Raw genomic sequence first — 23,171 nt, 5'->3', positions numbered from 1 at the left:
AGAAGAAACAAAACCTCGACCCTCGACTCCTTCAACGAGCCGCCTTGCTGTCCTAATTCAAAACATTAAAATACCAGAAAACAATCCCACAATCATGTTTTGTGAATTTCTGAAGTAGCGCCTTTAATTTTATGACGTCTTCTGTGGTTAAAGAGGAGTGGCTGGACTGGTGCCGCTAAGGAAATGGAAAGAATATATGGTTAATAAAAGACCTGCATTGTTGAGCCAAACCAGAAGTGACTGAATAGAGTGGCATGATAATTTGTGCACATGATAATTAGTGGACGTAATAACTGGAGACACAGGTTAGCTCATGTAGCAGCTCAAATGCTGCATTGTGTGTCCTGCACATCGGACCTGTTTTCTTTTGACAATCCTGAGATGTTTTAATAAGATAAGAGACATTCATTAAAAAGTATCATGAGCAATAAAAATGTGTATTATTTTATAATATCAGATAATATATTTTAAGCCTGAGCGCAACGTAACGATGAGTCTCCCCTTGTTTTCAGTTTATATTTCAGAATCGCTGTTTATATTTTACCTGAGTATTACACGTCGTCTTCAGGGTGAGAACGAGCCAAAATAACAAACAAAACAATCTGTGCAAGTAAGACAAACTCCCAAAAAACCAACGAACATTTATGTTCCTTATCTCCCTCACCGAAAACAAGAGAGAACATAGTTGAACAAAAAGGGAATAACAAACAATAACAAACATACAGCATTACATTTAATAATCAAATGCTGTCCTGTGATTGTGTTGACATGTATTTTCGTGTGCGTGGTGTAACACTGCACTCATATGTGTAAACAAACAGCAGAGCAGTGTTTCTAGTTTGCTCAATAATCGATGCAGGAAGTTGATTAAATCATCGCGTCTGAGACTGAACTTCCTCGTTGGAGCTTGATCTCTCCTCACTTCCTACTAACGCCGACGTCTGTGTCTGCGGGACGTTAAAGTCTCTCACATGCGACCCGAAAAGCAAAAAAAAAAGCTGAAACAAGTCTTCCGACACGCCTCCACCTTTCTACCGCGCAAGCTCCTCCCTCTTTGAATGACAGAAATCGTTCCGGCCCTTTAAAAAAATCAACAACAACCTCAAACTCAATCGACTCTGCGGGGAGCTGTCATCAACGGCAACGGCCCGGTTTGAGGCGCTGACCTCTGACCTCTGCGGCCTCCAGATCCCTGCTGGACGGTTGGGTGGAGGAGCGTCTCCCCTCGGGGACGAGGCCGAGGGGGGAAACATCCCCTTCAACTAGAAATCTGTTCATCACAGTCCACCGTGAAATAGCAGAACTGTTTGAGAATCGCTGAATCAATGCAGGAGCCGAGAAGCGATAGTGAAAGTGTGGGCGAAGGGGGAATTTGCAGCATGAGAGGGAGTGGCTACAGCAGGTAGAGAGGAGGCCCGCTGGGAGGATCGCCGTCTCCCTCAGTGGCAGCGCCCGGCGACGGAGGAAGGAGGACGTCAGCTGCCCTCGGTTCACACGGCGCCGGCAGTGCGATGCCCGGCTCTGAACATGCAAGAGGAAACGGAGCTCGCGATGGCTTGCAGGACGTTGGGTTTGTACGCCGACAGCTTCGAACGCGCAGAGGTGGAGCTCACGGGCGCCAGCTCCTCGCCGGATGCAGGAGGAGAGCCGGGAGGAGCGCCGGGAGGAGCGCCGGGAGGAGCGCCGGGAGGAGAGCCGGGAGGAGCGCCGGGAGGAGGCCTCCGTTACTGCTGGGACGACGGCGCGTGGTCAACTCTTTTGAACCCGGATCATTGCGCAACCGCGCCCGTTCGAGGCCGGGCCGCGGCTCCCGGGCCGCTGGGGGGTCCGGACGTCCGCTGGGAGGCGGACGGGCCGGCGGACTCGGTGGAGGACCTGCTGTCTCTGATGAGAGAGGTGCATAGCGGAGGCTTCCCAGAAGACATTGCACACTTATTCTCTGCCGGCGCTTGGGATAGCTCTTTTTGCCCCGACGCAGACCGCGGCGTGACGCTCGGCATCGGCGAGAACATTTTCAGGGCGGCTTATAGCGCGAAGACAGACGGCCTGCAGCATGGAGAGCTGGAGGAGCGGCCGGATGCCCACTGGGGTAAGAAGGCACTCGACCGCGTGATGACTCCTCTTGCTTTTCCTCCCTCGTCTTTAACAGCGTGTCTGCGGGTCAGAGCAGCGCTCTCGAGGCCGTGACGCCGCACGCCGGCTGAGAGAAACTTCTTAGAAAACTTCAGGTGCTTTCCGTTTGCTCTGCGGTACTTTCCACCTGTACTCACCTGCCTGAGAGCGCCTCTTTGTTCGGTGATGATTTAGGTAAATTAGGAGGCAAAGGTGTGACTCACTTTCACTTTTTATTTTGCCCTTGAGTTAATCCCCGGGCTGACAAGTTTGTTGAAAAGAGGGTGTGTGTGTGATTGTGTGTGTGTGTGTGTGTGTGTGTTTTTCAATGCCGGCCACGTGGGCTCAAGGGTCCCTTGAGGCCTTTCCAGTACGTTTAAGTACTTTTATACATGTTTTTTATTCCATCTGTGTATTTAATATTCTTCTTACTGTTCATTTTGATTATCACCGTTCTACTGTTTATTTATATTACGTGATTTTTATCTTTATTTACTTTGTGAGCAATGCTGCTGTAATCCTGTGACCTTCCCACTGAGGGACTAATAAAGGATTATCTTATGTTTGTCGTGGGAAACCTGCTTTGTGGAGTGGAGGCAGAGAAAAAAACCCATGTTTGGAGTAGATTAGTTTCATGTAAAACGACCTAATTAAAAGTCTCTGTCAACAGTTGACTTCCTGCTGACTACCAGTGAGTCAGTTTGATGCTATTGGGTTGTGTGAAATGTGCTGGGCATGAATACGTTTGGCTCTCCGTCGCTTTCCCGCTGCAGACTTTGTGTTTTCATAACAGAGGAAAAAACAAAAGGCTGCATCCTGGTGAAGCCTTCACCTCCACCTCTCCTCCCTTTGTTCTTTCCTCTCGTCTTCAGTCGTCTCGCTCACATCGTCCGGACTCTTTCTTTCCTCCTTCAAGCATGGAGCGCCATGTCTCCAAGCATTAACCTTGTGTGTGTGTGTTTGCACACACACTCAATGTGTTTTTGCCAGTATCACCAGGTGGACAAACAGATTTGAATGCTCGGATGCCACATGTGTGACCACATGCCAGAACACGCTTTCTCCAATCGGCAGAGAGCCGGTCGAGCCGGTTCTCTGCCGATCCCGCCGAGACAATACAAAGCGACCTTTTAGGGAAAAGTGCTCAACTGGAAAGACGTGAACAGTTTGAGCTCAAACTCTTGTGGAAAGAGGACTTTAGACGGAGAGGGGAAGGAGGAAGTGACATGAGAACAATAACAGATGATAGCAATAGTACTCTTACTTTTGTGTAGTAACTGATTCCTGCCAAACATGTGAAAAAGGGAGTTTGGAGTCAGGCTGGCTGTCTTCAGGATCAATCATTGGTCAATGAGAGAGGTATCGTGGGCACATGTTGGCAAGGAAGTCCTGAGGAAGGTCATGAATAGATGTTTAAGAAAGGAAAATAAAATCCTGGAAGCCAGAGCAGGCAGGGAGTTAAGAACAGGAGAAGTGTGAGCAGTTTAAACTCCTTGCACCTTTCGGTTTACTCGCCTTCTGGCTCCATCACATCCCCCCCACAACAACCCTTTCTACTCATTTAAGGAGTGACAGTTTTCTTTTAGCAGTTGCACGAAGCCCTGAACTGAAACTTGCAGTCTCCTCCAGCAGCAAACTGCCGCTTCTGCCCCTCCCGCCTCCCCTCCGCCTCAGTGGGAACTCTGATGCGCCATCAGTCAAAGTGAAAGTAAAACGCGCGCTGCGTGTTGCGTTGCGCGCACTGACTCCGGGTTGCTAAGGCGCACCAGACGACGTGCGCGCTGCGTTTGGAGAGCACACAAGCAGCTTAATGCACTGGAGGAGAGGGGGGAATAAACAGCTTCACAGCGGGACATCAGCGCGCCTGAGCGTCAGTCCTGGAGGAGGGAGGCCGCACGGACAGGTAACAGGTGCCTCTGGGCCCGACGGCACGTTCATCCAAAGAGCGCAGGCGTGGTCAGGAAGAGATGTCGGAGGGCCTGTGGGGGTCCTCTCCTCTATTCATGGCGTATTTACGCATGATTTACAGTTGTCTTTCTGGACAATGCAGAGTGAAAACAGTTTGATTCATGTTCTGAGTCATTTAGGTGATCTATAAATAACCTTTTAACCTAAAAAATAATGCCTATCATATACATATTTTAACATTGGTGCTTTGTATTTGCTTCCAAAACTTCGGTCGAGTAAACTCCATTATGTGTAACGTGTCTCCAACATGTCTGCCTGTGCAAAATGGTGCATTGTGATTGAAAGGGTGTTGTAGTGGAAGTTAGTGAAAGCAGGTTATTTAGGGGACTTCCTTCCGTTGAATAATGAGAAAGCATAAAGTAGATATAGGACGGTGAATGTCTACTGATTCATAGTCAACATTCAAGCTTTTTCTTGCAGCTTTTCTCACCTCGGCCATGAGCCGCGTGGCGTGTGTTTGTTGTCTTGTGCTTGTTTTTTATTGGCAAAGTGTTTGTGTCACAGCATGCCTGGTGATGACTTATTAAGTTAGTTCCTCATAGCTTCTTTTGTTTCACGCAGCGCTGCTATTAATGGACTAAAATGGCACCTGGTGCATGTGTTACCGCCATGCTTTCACAGCAAGTGCACACATACGCTCCGCGTAACAGGAGACAAGATTCATGTATTGGTTTATTTATTGGATTTCAAAGTCCGCAGTTGATGTGGTGGCTTCTGGCTATGAGCCTGTTTTCTGTTTTGTATGGTGAGGGTGTGTCTGTGTGTGTCTGTGTGGTAGGAAACCTGCTGCCACGATCGAACCTGAGAGGTCATCAAACAACATTCCTTGCATTGTATTTGTCAGCCTGGCTCTGCCATCTGGATCCTCAACCTATCTTGGATTTTCTTCAAATGTTTCCTGAAGTGTTTTGGTGGTGCGACCAGAGAGCCGAGAGGGCGTTGAACATGACATGTCAGACTGAATGACTCCCAAACGGAGAGAGAAGATCAGGCCCTTCAAACGCCACCTGACGTGGATCAGATCAGAAGATCAGAAGCAGCGTTTTCTGGCTCTGCTCTTTCTGACGCTCCAAAAAAAAAAACACCAGAAAGGTCCATGTGCCTTCATTTGTGTGCTTTCCGGCAGCTGCCGCTTTTGTTTTGTCTAGCTCCAACCCTCCTGCACCGGGTCGACGTGAAGATTGAGAGTTATTTATTGTGTCCAAATCGGCCCGATGAGTCACCGCGATAAGCTTCTCAAATGGCTCAACCGGGCGCCAGGACTTGTTTCGTCTCGTCTCCTGTTTGAAGTTCATCCCATGCGGCTTGATAATGATTTGAAATATTGCGTCAGGACTCAAACTATCAACTCTTTGGTGGGCCTCAAACAAAAAGCTGCAGACCGATGAGTCACAACGCTCCCCTATAGGCTTCATTCATGACTATAGCAGCGTGCTAGCTTCAAATGTCAATAATTTGAAGCTATATATATATATATATAGTGTGATTCACAGCCCCGCCCACTACATATAATAATACACAAGTCTTAGAGGATTATCAATTGACGATGGCAGGCAGGTGTGCCGCCTCGGCCGGGTCCAGGTGAGTGTCAGGACATACAATGAGACACAAACAGAGACTTTGTAATCTGAAGCTCTTTCATCTGCACTCACTTCTCACCCTTTGTGTGTTTTAGGGGAAGAAAGACGACGGCATGAGGGCTCAAAATTAGATTTAGAAAAAGAGGAAATTCTGACACTTGAAGTGGGAACATGTGCAAAGATTGATAACAAACACACACAAAAAGCGTTGAGGCCGCTCAGACACGCCGACCCCTCATCAATCGGATCAACTTCAGTCCTCAAGCGTCAATATCCTAATTTCATTTGCTGTGTTTGTGTGTTGTCAGGCGTAAAGATGCAGGATTTGGATCAGGACCCGTATATCTCTTCAAACTGGGGAGATCTACCAGGTCAGTGTTGTTTGAACATGGTGACACAAAAAGATGCTGCTTTTACCACATTTTATCCAAAATATGAAGCAGAGCAACAACATAAGACTAAACAAAGATATACTGGGGGAAATATAGTGAGTTTAACCAGGATACTGTTGCATTTCTTGCAGCAATGCAATGGAAAACTTAATTATTATTATCAGATTAAGGAAGATTAAGGATCTGAGCTGGTATGTTGAACGGGAATGACTTATTTAAACATTACTGGCATTTAATAGTTTAATTTAATAGTGTTCACAACTAAAAAGAGGAGATTAAGAAGACATCTGATCACATTTGTTCACATTCGGACTTGGTTCTTCAGTCCAACACGACTCAAAAACAGTTTAACTGAGACGTGCTGGATTTAGGAAAAGCATTGAACATATTGAATAAAAGCAAACTGTTGTAAGTAATAAAAGTCATTCTTTGTGTTTTAGAGGATTTATCTGAGTTCTTGAATGACGATTTCCTGGTGAACTTTGGGGGTAAGTTGCAACCGAACCTTCCCTTTAAGAACGCAATAACACGCTTGAGTTCGGTCTCGAATGGGTTTGATGATGATGATGATGCGTGGTCCGATTCCCTCCCTGCAGTTTCTTACCTGGACACAGACGTGCTCTTTGATGACCCGTTGTTGACTTGTGAGGATGAACTCAGCACCTGCAGTAAGAAACTCTTCTTTTTATTTTTACAACTGATAACACCGACAATAAATGTGATTGAAGGAAACGTAATAAAAACTCGTTTTTTATCAGATAATACAAAGTGGTAATCATAGAAGGTCATAGTCCATATCACATACAATTAAGATATTTCCTTATTTGGTGTAATCACAATGCTGTTTGGCCACTTTTGGGCTTTTTCGTTACCTTCAGCGGCCGACAATGTCATAAGTTCAACAGTTTTCGAGATATTTGGTTTTAAAAGGATGGAATTTGATGCAAAACTCGTTGCGGTGGTGACGTTAGACCCAAAACACCACCACGGGTTCAGAAGCTCTTCCCGTGGTGGTGTTGGCAGTCACAGTTGCAGGTTTCACCGTCTGCAGAGCGACACGCTTCACTGGCCTGAGTCTCAGTTCATTACCGAAACGCATGAGCAAAACAACTATTTCTGGTTGCTGTGGTGTTCACTGTTACCACTGACGCTCTGACTTCCTCTATTCCATCGCGTCAGCTGCTCTTCCCACGGCGAGCGAGCTGCCCGACCAAGAGAGCCAGCGGGAGGCGCAGCGGGACAAGACGACCAATAACAGGAGGAAAAGACCCAGAGGTAGAAAACCCATCCACCTAGATCAAACCCATCCACCCAGAACAAACACATCCACCTAGATCAAACACATCCACCTAGAACAAACACATCCACCTAGAACAAACACATCCACCCAGAACAAACCCATCCACCTAGAACAAACACATCCACCTAGAACAAACACATCCACCTAGAACAAACACATCCACCCAGAACAAACCCATCAACCTAGAACAAACACATCCACCCAGAACAAACACATCCACCTAGATCAAACCCATCCACCCAGAACAAACACATCCACCTAGAACAAACACATCCACCTAGAACAAACACATCCACCTAGATCAAACCCATCCACCTAGATCAAACCCATCCACCCAGAACAAACACATCCACCTAGATCAAACCCATCCACCTAGATCAAACCCATCCACCTAGAACAAACACATCCACCTAGAACAAACACATCCACCTAGATCAAACCCATCCACCCAGAACAAACACATCCACCCAGAACAAACACATCCACCTAGATCAAACCCATCCACCCAGAACAAACACATCCACCCAGAACAAACACATCCACCCAGAACAAACACATCCACCTAGAACAAACACATCCACCTAGATCAAACCCATCCACCCAGAACAAACACATCCACCCAGAACAAACACATCCACCTAGATCAAACCCATCCACCCAGAACAAACACATCCACCCACAACAAACACATCCACCCAGAACAAACACATCCACCTAGAACAAACACATCCACCTAGATCAAACCCATCCACCCAGAACAAACACATCCACCCAGAACAAACACATCCACCCAGAACAAACACATCCACCTAGATCAAACCCATCCACCCAGAACAAACACATCCACCCACAACAAACACATCCACCCAGAACAAACACATCCACCTAGAACAAACACATCCACCTAGATCAAACCCATCCACCCAGAACAAACACATCCACCCAGAACAAACACATCCACCTAGATCAAACCCATCCACCCAGAACAAACACATCCACCCAGAACAAACACATCCACCCAGAACAAACACATCCACCTAGAACAAACACATCAACCTAGAACAAACACATCCACCTAGATCAAACCCATCCACCCAGAACAAACACATCCACCCAGAACAAACACATCCACCTAGATCAAACCCATCCACCCAGAACAAACACATCCACCCACAACAAACACATCCACCCAGAACAAACACATCCACCCAGAACAAACACATCCACCTAGAACAAACACATCCACCTAGATCAAACCCATCCACCCAGAACAAACACATCCACCTAGATCAAACACATCCACCTAGAACAAACACATCCACCCAGAACAAACACATCCACCCAGAACAAACACATCCACCTAGAACAAACACATCCACCTAGATCAAACCCATCCACCCAGAACAAACACATCCACCTAGATCAAACCCATCCACCTAGAACAAACACATCCACCTAGAACAAACCCATCCACCTAGAACAAACACATCCACCCAGAACAAACACATCAACCTAGAACAAACACATCCACCTAGATCAAACCCATCCACCCAGAACAAACACATCCACCTAGATCAAACACATCCACCTAGATCAAACCCATCCACCTAGAACAAACACATCCACCTAGAACAAACACATCCACCTAGATCAAACCCATCCACCTAGAACAAACACATCCACCTAGAACAAACCCATCCACCCAGAACAAACCCATCAACCTAGAACAAACACATCCACCTAGATCAAACCCATCAACCTAGAACAAACACATCCACCTAGAACAAACACATCCACCTAGATCAAACCCATCAACCTAGAACAAACACATCCACCTAGAACAAACACATCCACCTAGATCAAACCCATCCACCTAGAACAAACACATCCACCTAGAACAAACCCATCCACCCAGAACAAACCCATCAACCTAGAACAAACACATCCACCTAGAACAAACCCATCCACCTAGAACAAACACATCCACCTAGAACAAACACATCCACCTAGAACAAACACATCCACCCAGAACAAACACATCCACCTAGAACAAACACATCCACCCAGAACAAACACATCCACCTAGAACAAACACATCCACCCAGAACAAACACATCCACCTAGAACAAACACATCCACCTGGAACAAACACATCCACCTAGAACAAACACATCCACCTAGAACAAACCCATCCACCTAGAACAAACACATCCACCTAGAACAAACACATCCACCTAGAACAAACACATCCACCCAGAACAAACACATCCACCTAGAACAAACACATCCACCCAGAACAAACACATCCACCTAGAACAAACACATCCACCCAGATCAAACACATCCACCCAGAACAAACACATCCACCTAGAACAAACACATCCACCTGGAACAAACACATCCACCTAGAACAAACACATCCACCTAGAACAAACACATCCACCTAGAACAAACACATCCACCCAGAACAAACACATCCACCTAGAACAAACACATCCACCTGGAACAAACACATCCACCTAGAACAAACACATCCACCTAGAACAAACACATCCACCTAGAACAAACACATCCACCTGGAACAAACACATCCACCTAGAACAAACACATCCACCTGGAACAAACACATCCACCTAGAACAAACACATCCACCTGGAACAAACACATCCACCTAGAACAAACACATCCACCTAGAACAAACACATCCACCTAGAACAAACACATCCACCTAGAACAAACACATCCACCCATCCACCTGCTCACTGTCGTCTTCTGATTGCTCCTTTGTCAGAGAAAAACCACAACATCCAGCCCTCACTTCTCTCTCACTAAAAAAAATAATTAAAAATAAATATATATGTATATATATATATATATATATATATATATATATATATGTTTTAAATATATATATATATATATATATATATATATATATACATATATATATATATAAATAAAATATATATATAAAATAAATATATATGTATATATATATATATATATATATATATATATTTACATATATATATATGTTTATTTTATTTTTTATTTTTGTTTCATTTATTTATTTTTAATTTAATGTAATTTAATTTAGTTATTTTATATATATTTTTTTTTATCATTGTTGTTTTCTTTTAGCCTCTTTTTTAATTTTCTTCTTTTTTTTTTTTTAAATATTATTATTTGTATGTGTTTGTCATCCTGTATTGTCTCCAGGTCATCATTGCAAATGAGAATTGGTTCTCAACTGATTTTACCTGGTTAAATAAAGGTCTAATAATAATAATAATAATAATAATAATAATTCAAGTAATTAATTCGTTGTATTTCATTTGCTCCTCCAGTTCCACGGGCACAACGGTGCACTGACGAGAACACGCCATCGCGGTCAAAAAGACAGAGAGCAGCAGGTGAACGACACAGACTGTTTGTTTTCTGTCATATAAATATCATATTCCTTTAGTGCGTTCATGTGAGGTTTGCAGAGAACCACGTTGTAATGTTGGTTCTTCGACTCTTGCAGCTCGACCAAGAACCAAAGTGGCACAGACTCAATCACCTGTCACTCAAGGTAAGAGTCTACTGTCCCTGCTGTAAACTGATGCAATTACTTAAAGGAACAGATTTTTCTTTAAATATAAATATTTAAGCCTCTGAACACGTACATTTACACAAAAACACACACACTAACAGCATCAATATACTCTTCTAGTTTCTCTCTTTTCAGCAATATTTCACTTTCTGACAATAGAAGAAAGAAGTAATGCATACTCTTTAACTCATTCATAGTCTTTTAACTGCTTCTGCATACAGATTTAACATCATGCATTCGACTTCTGTAACTAAAATGACCTTTTTACAAGCAGCTCGAGTATAAAACAGTAAACGTGTGGGTGAAGGGGATGCTGGTTGGCTATCGCTCGACTTGGTTGCTTCATGCCAATGGATTGCAGATCCAGAAACAGGAAGTGACATTTTAAAGTCATCAGAGTGAGCACAAGTTGATGAACTAAAAGAAGAACTCTCACTTCACCCGGCTTCCTCCAGATCACTTTTGTGCTTTTTATAAATTCAAATCAGTTCTCAGTTTGATAAAAAACTAGTGTTGTTCCAGATGACTGGCTGTTACTTGCTGTACACTGTTGTAAGTTCAGGGTTTTCAGTCTTTTGTTGAGCTTTGAGCTTTCATTTTTATGTTCTTCTTAATCTGCTGAAATGAAAGTTTCAGTCTTGACACAAAATAGTTCGCTCTAAACCTTTTTGTATCCCTTTAAAACCCCAAAAAGTCAGTTTGTTTTCGTTGTCCAATCTTTGTTTTCCGACACGCTCAAGGTTAACGAAAGCCGTGGGCGGAGGACGATAAGGACGCTGTCTTTTCTGCTTCTTCTGCAGGCGCTGACACGGAGGAGTCAGAGGCGAGTTCAGCAGAGACGACGGGCCTCTCCGCCACCCCACCAAGAGTCGTTCATGTCCATCCCTCCTCCATTCAGTTCATCACCATCCCGGACACCTCAGCATATCAGGTTGTTGGGACGCTGAGGCTCTCTCATCCGGTTCTCAGGCTTCCGATCCCAAATACAGCTGCTGCACCTACTTATATTTTAGGTGAGGGAAGTATTCACACATAAAGCCACGCAATGCTGTCGTCCGATTGGATATTATGCTGCATTTGAGTCAATTCTGTGTAATCAGCGGCTTGCGGAGTCCCCCAAGGTGCAGTCCTCGGCCCACTGTTGTTTAAAGCAGCGGTCCGCAACCTTTTTTAGGCCGCAGACTTTTTTTTTGTGTCAAGGCAATATTTTCAGGGACCGGACTTTACGGTGTGGGCAATAAACATGACATAATAAACCTGTCGTAATAAACGTGACGTAATAAACACAACATAATAAACTGGACATAAACATTTGTTGTAAATCCAATGTTGTTTCTTGTAATTTTCTTTGTGTTGTAATGTGTTATTCTTTTACTAATATATGTAACCTGTGCACTATGTAAAGAACTTAGTACATGAAAGATGTCAAACTAATTAGCTCATGTATGTATATGAATTGCACATTATGCTAAATCAATATACTCTAACGTCTGTTTCTAATATAGTTCCCGCGGCCTCACCACCCTTCAAACAGCAGGAGCCGCCTCTCTCCCCGAGTGAGTGAATAAAGTCTTTAATCTGTTGTGGACCTCTTTACCTCAGAGACCTCATTCTGGTCCACTCTCTGACAACTTCTGTGTGTGTGTGAATGCAGATTCTTAATAATAATAATAATAATAATAATAATAATAATAATAATAATAATAATAATGATTGTGTTGTGTTCGTAGTGAACGGAGCAGTAGCGCCGGTCCAAATGAGTTCCCCCCCACTTGGATCTCTGTCAGACACCAAAGCCATGTCTCCCCATTGGGCCTTACCCCTCTCCCCCAACAATGGTGAGAACCCGGTACTCTCTGATTTCTCTAAATCACCCTTGCATTGAGTCATTGCCATGTTACAAAAATGACCTTGGCCCTTTGCATTTCAGAGATGTCCACATGTAAGGAATCCCCTCTTCCTCAGTCTCCCACTGCCCTGGATATTCCACGTATGTTACCACACAATCTCTTTAAAATTATCGCACAAAATCATGGGGAAGCAGGTTCAAATTCAGTTTCCCTTCCCTTTGCAGAGGTTGTAAAGGACTACATTCAGAAAGCCAAAGCACACGTGAGTCAACCCGGCCAGGACACGGAGTCGGGCCTCGGTCTGTCTTCTCGTTACGTAGACGTGCAAGTGAGCCGGAGAGAGATTCTCCGCTCTGGAAAGAATGCCAACAAAGTCCTGGACAAGGATCTCGTCATTACGGGAGACACAGATCGGCAAAAAAGCTGCTTGGGCCACATGCAGGTGAGCCTTATGATCAAGTGCTTTTTGAACACAAACAAATTCAATCGTTTGAAGTATAAGTTGAAGGTCAAGGACATTGCCGCCTCTACCTAAAGTGTACGTTTCTCTCTTTTTCCACTCAGATATTCGAAGGTTTAAACGGAGACAAGCCCAAATGCTACATATTGCTTCTTGGCAACGCCGGCATGGGAAAAACCACCCTGGTCAGAAAGCTGTGTCTTGACTGGTCCATGAACTGCCTCCCACAGTTTGACTTTGTCTTCGTTTTAGACGGCAAAGCCCTCTCTTTGTCAGCGGCGACCCACAGCCTTCAGACCCTCCTGTTAGACTCCTCCTCTTTTGCCGCTCCCTGCGCCGACCCGGAGGCGGTGTACGCCCAAATTCTCGCCGCCCCTAAGCGCGTGCTCGTCGTTTTCGACGGGTTCGACGAGTTGCGGGACTTTGAAATACTTCTCCAGACTCAAGAAAAGGACTCGATGACGTCGTTGCAGAAAGACAGCAAAGCGCGGGCCTACACGGTGAGACAGTTGTATTCGGCCGTCCTCCAGAGGCTCCTCCTCCCGGGCTGCACCCTTCTGCTCGCCACTCGACCGAGAGGCGCCGCCAGCCAGCTGCTCAGGCGGACGGACAGTCTTCTGGAGGTGTGCGGCTTCACCCCCACCAACGTGGAGACATATATATCCCGGTACTTCACCGATCCCGACGTCGGAGCAGCTGCTTTGAACTGCTTAAAAAACTGCAGCTATCTACGACTCCTCTGTTGGAACCCTGGACTTTGTCGGTTGGTGTGCTTGGTTTTGGAACGGTGCAAAAGTTTTGAGGACCTACCGAGAACTTTAACCGGACTCTGTCATCGAGTGCTTCGTCTGAAACTGGAAAAGGATGAGAGTCAATCGGAAGTGCAACCAGAAGAAGAAGAGCAAATCTCAGGAAGTTCTCTTGAGAAGAGGCGTCAGAAAAACACTCGGACAAAGCCCGGAGCGCTGGTTCGCACTCGCACCCGAAGCACGAAGGGGTCCAAAAAACAGGAGGAAGACGGAGGTGACGTTGATGGGGTGGGCATAAAGAGCGTTGGTGGGGAAGTAGATAAAGCAGACAGAGAGATGCTGTCCCAGCTGAGCTGTCTGGCCTGGAAGGGGGTCAAAGCAAACTCCTCCATCCTCCCCACAGAATGGGCCGTATCGGCCGAACTCGAGGCGTTCGGCCGACGGACGGGGCTCATCTCCTCTTACCACCCGAGGCCGAGGGAGGTCGCCTCAAGTGACGAGACAGGGGGAGGAGGAAGACCGGATAGAGAGGAGATGGCAAGACGAAAGATTGGAGAAAAGAGAGGAAAGAAGGGCAGGACGTCGACTGAACACGTCGACGTGAGCGATGACCACATCCTGTCGTGGGCCAACCCGTTCCTTCAGAGTTACCTGGCAGCGGTTCATCTGTCTCTGTCAAGGTAAAAGCTTCTTAATTCATCAGAAGAAACTGGAATAAATGTGGTTGTCTGATAGTGTGGATTTCAATCCGGCACGATATCTTCTGTGTACCTTAAATTGGAATTGAAAGATCGTATCCCTTTCCACTCCCGGCGTCCCATTACCTTTCTCTTGACCCTTGTCCTTGACCCGTTCACTTTCTGTCCCCCAAGGTCCGTAACAGACCGTGCCTTCCTCCAGACCCTCCCTTTCCAGTCGGGCCAGAAGGAACGTCGGCGACCTCAGAGGGAGGAGCTCGAGCTCACCCAGCGATTTGCCGTCGGCCTCCTGTTCCACGACCGGACGGAGCTGCCGAGGCTTCACTCGTACACGGAGGCGTCCTTCGGGGACATGGTGGTCGCCAAGCAGGCTTTAGCAACCAGACACCTCGAGGGTCTCTCCCATGGTGACCTGAGCCCCGCCCAGGTCCTGGAGGCCTGCCACCACGTCTACGAGGCGAGTTTTACGCGCGGCGCCGGCAGCGGAGGCGGCGGCGGCGAGCGATTAGTCGCTCACCTGGCGGCGAACCTACCAGAAGCCCTGACATTTCGCGGAGTGCCACTCAAGCCGTCGGACGTGTTCGCCGTGCAGAACGTTCTGGAGAAGGGTGGAGCTGAAGGAAGGAGGTTCAGTTTGGATCTCGAGGATTCTGGGATACAGATTTCGGGACTTGAAGCTCTGGTGGGGCTCAACAACATCCACACATACAGGTACTGGTTACGATTCACATGTCAAGTTGCTTCGTATCAGTTGAGTTTGTGATTGTCCAATCAGAGACCAGCAGTGCTAAAAAGGGTCCGTTTGGGCAAATTTGGGATTTCTCCAGTATCCAAAGGGATGTGCATGGGGCTGGAGTAACAGTCATACTTAGCATTTCAAGTTTTTAGATTTTTTTGTGTCCGATACCTACAGAAGCATTTTTTGATTTGAAAAGTACTTTATTTGATTTATTTATTTATTTATTTATTATTTATTTATTTGATTCTTATTTGATTTGATTCAAGATTTGATTTTTTTCAAGAAAACTAAGAAAAAGTTCATGTTTTATACTTTTATACTAAAAAAACGACTCAAGGACCAACAGGAATTTAAAAAAAATGGATACTTGGTTTTATGTTATTCTTAAAATATAAATTGTTTGATCCATTTGGCTCATTATTTAGTGGAGAAGCAACAAAAATCTAAAATGTTTTTTTTTAATAATTCATTTAAATTATAAAAATCTAAATGAAAACTTTCATACAACTCTATTCACTAATAAATTAGACTAAAAATAAAGGTTTAAACACTGTTTTCATGACTGATGGCTAGCATCGCTAACAACACAAGTGTAGCTACGTGTGCTAACATTTTGGCTAACAGCAGCTGGCACTAATCTGTTGTCACGGCACCAAAATGTAAATACACTTCAGTGACGCAAATGTCAACCCTCGGGTGTCTTCTAGGGCGTGCATCGCCGACGTCATCGCCTTGTGGGAGCAGCTGGAGCAGAACGGACAGGAAGTCCTCCTCCGAGAGGCCGTGTCCAAATTCAAGATCCATCCCCTGAAAGCCACGCAGGCGTGTCACATAGAGCACCTGGCGAAGCTGGTGAACATACACACGCACAGGAGGCTGCCGGACAGGTAACACACACACACACACACACAAGATACACACAGTGACACTTTGCATCTGTGTGTCCGGGCCCTGAAGTGTGTGTGTGTGTGTGTTGTGTTTAACTGTAGTTCCAGCCAATCAGAGTCCATCCTGGCGGAGGGAGTGCCGGCCGTCAAAGAGCTACACAAGCTGCAGTTAGAGTGAGTACAGCTCTGACGTTTGAACCGGTGACGATGAAGAAGAAGAAGATGATGATGATATCGTCTTTCTCTCTAGGCTTGGTCCAGAAAAAAGTCCCCAGGTTCTTCTCAAGCTCTGGGAGCTCCTGCCAGGTCTACACAACCTGCAGCACTTAGAGTAAATATCCACACCTTCACTTCTGGTCCTCTCTCTGTGTTCATGTGTTTGTTTCTCGAGTCTGACGGTATCCATCTCTCTCTCTCTCTCTCTCTCTCTCTCTCTCTCTCTCTCTCTCTCTCTCTCTCTCTCTCTCTCTCTCTCTCTCTCTCTCTCTCTCTCTCTCTCCTCCTTCAGTCTAGAGAACAGTAAGATTGGGGACAAAGGAGCAGAGCAGTTGGCTGATGCTTTATCTTCACTTGGTTCTTTGGAGATACTTAAGTGAGTATAACCTCCTGTTTTAATCTCCTCCCTGGCAGGAATAAACAAAAAAAACAACTCTCGTTGTTGAACATTGGCATATGTGTATGCACAATGTGTGTGTGTGTGTTGAATGAAGTGTCGTTAACCCTCTGCTTGTGGTTTCTAGTCTCCCACAGAACTGTATCGGAGACCAGGGGGTTAAAAAACTAGAAACCGCGCTGAGGAACCTGCCTAAACTGCACTGTTTAAGGTGTGTATTATACACACACACACACACACGCACACATTTACACAACATCACCCATAATTGCACATACTGTGGACCCACTATAATTTCACTTCCCTCTCTCCTCCCTCTGTGTGTTTCCAGTCTCTACAGTAATGAGATTTCTGACGAAGGGGCAGAGATTTTAGCAGATGTTCTTCCACACATGGCGTCACTCACCGACCTGGAGTAAGAGTCACTTTTCTTAAGACGTTTGTGCGTCTGTGTCTGCTTCGACAGCGTGTTGTCCTCATACATGACTCTATAAGTATACTCGCCAACAAATATCTGGTGGAAACACAGATAAATACGTCTTGGTTTATTTAAATGAGTGAGAAAATGTACAACATCTGTATTTTGTACTGACTGTCATTTGCGTCAAACCACCAACAGACAGAAATTGAAACACACACACACACGTAAACGGACGTGAACGCACACACGTATCATAAGAGGAATCTGTGAAATACGATTAGAAACATGTAAATGTTGATCAGCTGATCTGTTGGTTCGTATTCAATATATTGAGTTATTTAAACCTTTTTTTCTGTGTGACAGCGTGAAGTATAACAAGCTGACAGACGTTGGAGCGCAGATCTTGGGAGCCAGTCTAAGAAACTGTAAAAAGATGAAGACTCTGAGGTAAGAAACTCCCTGTGTGTCTATGTGTGTGTGTTTTTTACTTGTACAGCTATCTTTGGGAGGACCAAGTTGAATTTGAGACATCCGAGGGCCTCACTTATTTCAACCTTCAAAGTCCTGTTTAAGGGTTTAGACTTTGTTTTGAGGTTCAGGTTAGTATGAGCTTTGGCTAAAGGTTAAAGGTCAGGGACAAGGGGAAGGCCTTTGTAATGTGTCCTCACAACGATAAAAGTACAAGTTTGCGTGTGTGTGGATCATCGTCACATTGCTGCACAACCAAAACTAAACGCTTGTCACTGTCAGATAGTTTCGCCTGCATTAAAACATCTCTTCCCATCTCATCCGGTCACAGGATGTGGAACCAGTGTATTCCCTACGGAGTGTTGGAGAGACTTCAGCAGCAGGACAGCAGGATCCAGTGGCAGTAGAGGCGATATATATATATATATATATATATATATATATATATATATATATATATATATATATATATATATATATATATATATCTAACCTGGACGTGGACTTTTAACCGTGCATCTCGTGCATAAATGTTCACACTACACAATGCATGTTCCAAAACAACATGCATGTTTAGGAAACAGTTGCTGGAAGAACAAAAGAAGAAAAAAAGATTCTCCGCTGCTTTCTTCATCTTTGATTCTGTGAAGGTTTCCACGTCGTGCTACCAGGGAATAATTCAGCACTACATGGTACTGCTTGTGTGATATTTATGCAATGAAATATGGGTTTTCTGTATATTGCCCGACTTTGTAATGTTCTTTCTTCACTGTGTGACTTTGACAGTATTTTTGTTTGCACCTCTTCAGTGGCTGTAAATGAGACATCGCTTAACAATCACATTGCACTTTAATGTAAATAAAAGATTTCATGTTGTCCCAAGATTAATTATTTACTTTCCTCTGTCTTACTGAGTTCTTCTGTTTTCTTAAAAACAGTTTTTCGCTTCCTTGTCAACAGGTTTCGGTTCTCTATTTTTTTCAGTGTCTACAACACTGCATATTCATCACATATTTTAAAAAATATATATATTTTCACCAATATGTTACTTGTACAGACTGAGGACAGACTCAATTTTGAAATCATGCTGAAATAGGTATTATAAATACTTATCTTTTGTAAATAGAGATCTACCAGACAAGGGGGTGTAGAGTTGCATTATGGGAAGTGAAGAATCCAGTGCTTTGGGGGCCAGACTCATATTTGAGACTGAAAGTCAGAGTATCTAAGGCTGTGATGCTTTGATTTTGAAAATTATTTGTCTAATCTAGTCTGTTATTCATTATCCTAAAGTATTACTAAATTGTTGCTTCAAAAGGAAAATAAAACACACAAAAATACCAAGTCACTTAAGCGCTCAAATATCAAATAATCACACATTACCTGCAGGTTTTGGAGGAAAAAAACGTTCTAGACGTTCCACCAGAACTCTCTTCACTTCTTATATATGTTTATATGTTCAAATGAAATAACTTTTGTGTCTCTCCAACAATTAAAACATTCATTTTTCATCACGTTCGTCATAGAAGTAAAATAATCACACAATCCAGCTTCTTCTGTGTGTTAATCGTATTTTGGTTGTGTAGTGGATTTTAGAAGAAATACAAATAGCTTCTCTGTAGATTTTTTTCTTATGGTCTTATTATTCCTGCACTTATTTATGAGCCCTCTTAAGAACTTGATTCTCCATCAATAGAAAAGGAAAAAAAGAACATTCAAATTAATTATTCTGCATATACTATATGCAAAATAGCATCACGCCGTGACAAAATCTTGGTAAACCTCTAGGCTGCATAACAAATATCACTGAAATCGCACACTGACGTTTTAATTGAAGGCTTCGGGGCGTCACATGTCAATCACAGACATTATTTTTCATGCATACTCTGCAGATCCTGAATCAGTCTGAAGCCCGGCAGCATCAAGGTGTTCCCTAGCAGCTCGTGTCGTTGTCTGGTGAACTGATGCCACCTTGTGGACAAAATGTAAAGTGACACCAAAGGAAGCGCGCGAGATGGTGAACGAACACGCGTCTGAAACGACGATGAAGTAAGAGGACGAAACAAAGCAGGTCATCCGCTCAAAGTTTATTAAACACACATTGGAAAATAAACCTCTGTTACGTCCCACAGCTTATTACACAATGTTCACGTCTGCAGAACGAAGCCGATGTGGAGGGGAGGCGGCACAAGCGCTGGGGGTCGAGGCTGCGTGTCGATGATCACCGTCCTTCATCCACAGCAAGCCCTTTCCTGCATTCGGTTCATCATCAAACTTCATACAAACATGTGTCGCGATACATCATGAACATCCTGAGCTTTAGCGTCACATGATCTAAACGCTGCTTCAGGTGAATCGTTTTCCCCGTCGGTAGACACACAAACGCACAAACAATCCACTCCAAAACATTGTAAATGTCCCCACAAGAAACAAGACACTAGTCGCGTTAATCCAATGAGAATGAAATCATTTTAGCATCGGCGACGCTGCATCAATGCTGGTTGGTTCTCAAAGGAAATCTCAGAGTCTGTTCATACTGAACTCGCTGTGCCGCCGTCGATGCTTTCGACAGAATTATTAACTTATTGGTGAACTATTAACATCCCGTGTGTTGGTGAAAGGTTCTCCGGCTGAACGTTCGTGTACACAGACGGCCGGGCGATGAAATTCTGGACGAAAGCTGGTTTAGAGTATGAAACGTGCATGTGCAGACATGTTGTGATGTTTGTTTTTGGTGGACAACAACCACATTGCTATTATTAATATTACGCACGACTTGCTTATTCTGGGAGGCAGGTGCTGTGTGCAGTGAAAGAAATACTGGTTCCTCTGTATTGCCTCCAAAAAAATCAATGTTTAGTTAATGCATATACTCTTCAGCGGCATACATATGTACAGTACAATCAAGGCTAACACATCTAGCATGGAATCGCCTCAGTGGTTGAATCCGGTTTATTATTGCTGCCGAGAATATTCATCTTGTTAACTGAATTCTAAACTGAACAGAGGAAAGTGGGACAAAACAGAACCTCGCCAACTAAACAATGTCTTTAAAACACACAACCAATTTCATGCATCGAGTCTTTTGTCTACATGTCTAACACACATCGGTAACATTAAAACAAAAACACACATGAATGCATCAGATAAGTCAAATATCTGAAGCATGTCTCTCTCGGCCTTTTGACACGCGACTCGTACTGGAAACAGTTTGACACGTTGGACAGCTGGGAGCACAGCTGTCCAAACTATTGCTGTTAACTTCTACGTGGAAATAAGGACATAAGATTCCAACTACTAAAGTGGTTTAGATCCTCAGAAGGCTTTCTGTGTCAAAGAATTTACTCTTACGATACTTTCATACTCTCTGCATGACAGTGAAGAAGAGTGTGGCGTGTTCTGATTCATAAGAGCTTGAAAAGATGAAGGTTCTCCTGCACCTTACAGTTTTTCGGGGCCTGTGTCCGGTGTGTCCGTGCACCCAGAGGCGCTAACTTTGCTCCTGAGAGTTTGTACGTCCCTGAAGCAGACACACAGTCAGGGCGACCTCAGAAGACACTTTCTGAATTACGTCTCAAGGATGCGTGAGTTTGCAAAGTAGCAATGCATTCTGAAAAATGATGGACTATGCAACAGAACTAAAGTGGACGTTGTTTTCCCGCTCCGTGACGGTTCTTCTGAACCACCGCTTCACCACTCGGACTTCTGTACCTGAACCGGCTGCAATGCAGACGACTCGAGTCATGCTCCACATCCCTGGTAACAATCCTTTCCCATCCACAGGGAACAGCTGTCTCTTTCCACTCAAGAGCACACTGCGCCTCCTTTTTGTTTTCCATTGCGTCCAAAGGGAGGGGCACAGATGCCGGCGTTACCCTCGTGGCGTGCGACCAGAGTCCATCGCGATTAGCGAGGCGAGAGACCGACCGACAGCTGAGTCGTCGCAGAGAGCTCTTCCTCCTCCCGTGGGACGAGCGCCAATCATGTGCTCCTCTTCCTCAGGCCATCTTGTTTTGAGCCGAGAGAACCTGGACCAGAGGGGAAAAAAATAACATGACCAAAAGATTTCATACAGCTTATGTTACAACATATCATTTAAAAAAGGGGGAGCTTTGTGGACACACATACACATACATACAAAAATATATTTAAAATGACCAAAAAACTCAGTTTTGCATCCCACGTTGTTTGCTGTTTGCTCTGTGAGAGAACCAGTGGATGCAACATATTCTGAGTATATTATTCTGACCTTGAAACAGAAAAAAAACTAAGCAAAGACCTAAAAACACCACACGTCTTGAGTGCACTGCCTTACTTTGTGGTCTGTGGGAGAGAAATGCAGCACCAGCATCGGCTTTGAGGGACTCCTTCTCCCCATGAAGGACCAGTGAGTGTCTCCGCTGGTCCAGTCCGTCCTGCAGCCTCTGCATCCTCACCTCCACTCGGGTTCCCCTTTGTTCCTCCCAGGACCCCCGTGTCACTCCAGATAGCCCTCAAACACATCCGCATCCGTGTCATAGGGCACAGAGGCCGGATCCGACAACAACCCGAGGTCCATCAGCGCCTGGTCCATGTCCTCGGGAAGGAATAGTATCCCCATATTCAGGAAGATGTACTCCAACAGAAACGCATAGTAGAGGATCAGGACGTTCACAAAGAACAGGCCCAGAAAAAACATATATGAGATTTCGTCCAACAGCGATTCCACCGAATCTATCTAAACGTAAATCGGGTGTGTCATAGAAAAAGGAGGAGAGCCGTTGCAGGGGCCAGGATGTGGCGGATTTGAGGCGCTGGTGTCTCCGCTAGAGGTCCCTCTGGGGGGATGGGGCGTCCATTTCGGCTCGTCTCGACCCCGGTAAACGGCGACTGAGAGGCAGCTTTAAGTGCTAATGCATACGCACGGCCCCGAGGAAAACGACAGCAAACACAGGTAGACTTAAGGGCGTAGCATTCATAACTAAGAATAACCGGGCGGACAGTATTAAAATACACAGTTAGCTAGCTCGACGCATTCTTGACATTGGTCCTTCTGGTTTGCGGAATTCACGCCATGCCAGCTGGCCGGGGCTAAAAACAGTAGCATGCAATGCTAGTGCGGAACAAACGCGAACATTTCTACAAGTTCAGTTATTTGGAGTTATCTTGTGAACACGTAGAATACGAAACAATCACCCCCCCTCTTTCCTCCATATACACACACGTCTGTGGATGATTTCACAGCTAAACGTCCCCTCATTCTATCCAACTACATCAAAACAGTCCTGGCGACAACGCGTCATCGGCACACCGGCAGTTGATTGGCTCGCCGCTCGGCATGCTCTCTTGTGATTGGTCAT

General features: G+C 44.9%; 2 protein-coding genes across 2 annotated transcripts; one reads left to right on the top strand and one right to left on the bottom strand.

The window, feature by feature from the left end:
* Positions 1 to 5,976: 5,976 nt before the first annotated feature.
* On the top strand, positions 5,977 to 18,246 carry ciita (class II, major histocompatibility complex, transactivator). Its single transcript, XM_068578949.1, has 21 exons — positions 5,977 to 6,031; positions 6,493 to 6,540; positions 6,649 to 6,720; positions 7,232 to 7,327; positions 10,700 to 10,765; positions 10,879 to 10,926; positions 11,748 to 11,960; positions 12,453 to 12,503; positions 12,678 to 12,785; positions 12,878 to 12,937; positions 13,022 to 13,239; positions 13,362 to 14,686; positions 14,879 to 15,415; positions 16,151 to 16,330; positions 16,433 to 16,504; positions 16,581 to 16,661; positions 16,839 to 16,922; positions 17,071 to 17,154; positions 17,275 to 17,358; positions 17,728 to 17,811; positions 18,164 to 18,246. Exons 1-21 carry the CDS (start codon positions 5,977 to 5,979, stop codon positions 18,237 to 18,239), a joined length of 3,642 nt encoding a protein of 1,213 aa, XP_068435050.1. The 3' UTR covers positions 18,240 to 18,246.
* A 2,522-nt stretch (positions 18,247 to 20,768) lies between these two features.
* dexi (Dexi homolog (mouse)) lies at positions 20,769 to 23,098 on the bottom strand. The gene is made up of 2 exons (XM_068577869.1): positions 22,148 to 23,098; positions 20,769 to 21,860 (listed from the first exon to the last, which is right to left on the bottom strand). Exon 1 carries the CDS (start codon positions 22,508 to 22,510, stop codon positions 22,310 to 22,312), a length of 201 nt encoding a protein of 66 aa, XP_068433970.1. The 5' UTR covers positions 22,511 to 23,098; the 3' UTR covers positions 20,769 to 21,860; positions 22,148 to 22,309.
* Between the last annotated feature and the right edge of the window lie 73 nt (positions 23,099 to 23,171).

Source organism: Clinocottus analis, unplaced genomic scaffold, assembly GCF_023055335.1.
Source record: "Clinocottus analis isolate CAN_PGR_092001 unplaced genomic scaffold, fCliAna1.0.p SCAF_16, whole genome shotgun sequence".
Classification (NCBI taxonomy): domain Eukaryota; kingdom Metazoa; phylum Chordata; class Actinopteri; order Perciformes; family Cottidae; genus Clinocottus; species Clinocottus analis.
Note: the sequence above shows the minus strand (reverse complement) of the source record. Positions and strands in the feature narration are given on the sequence as shown.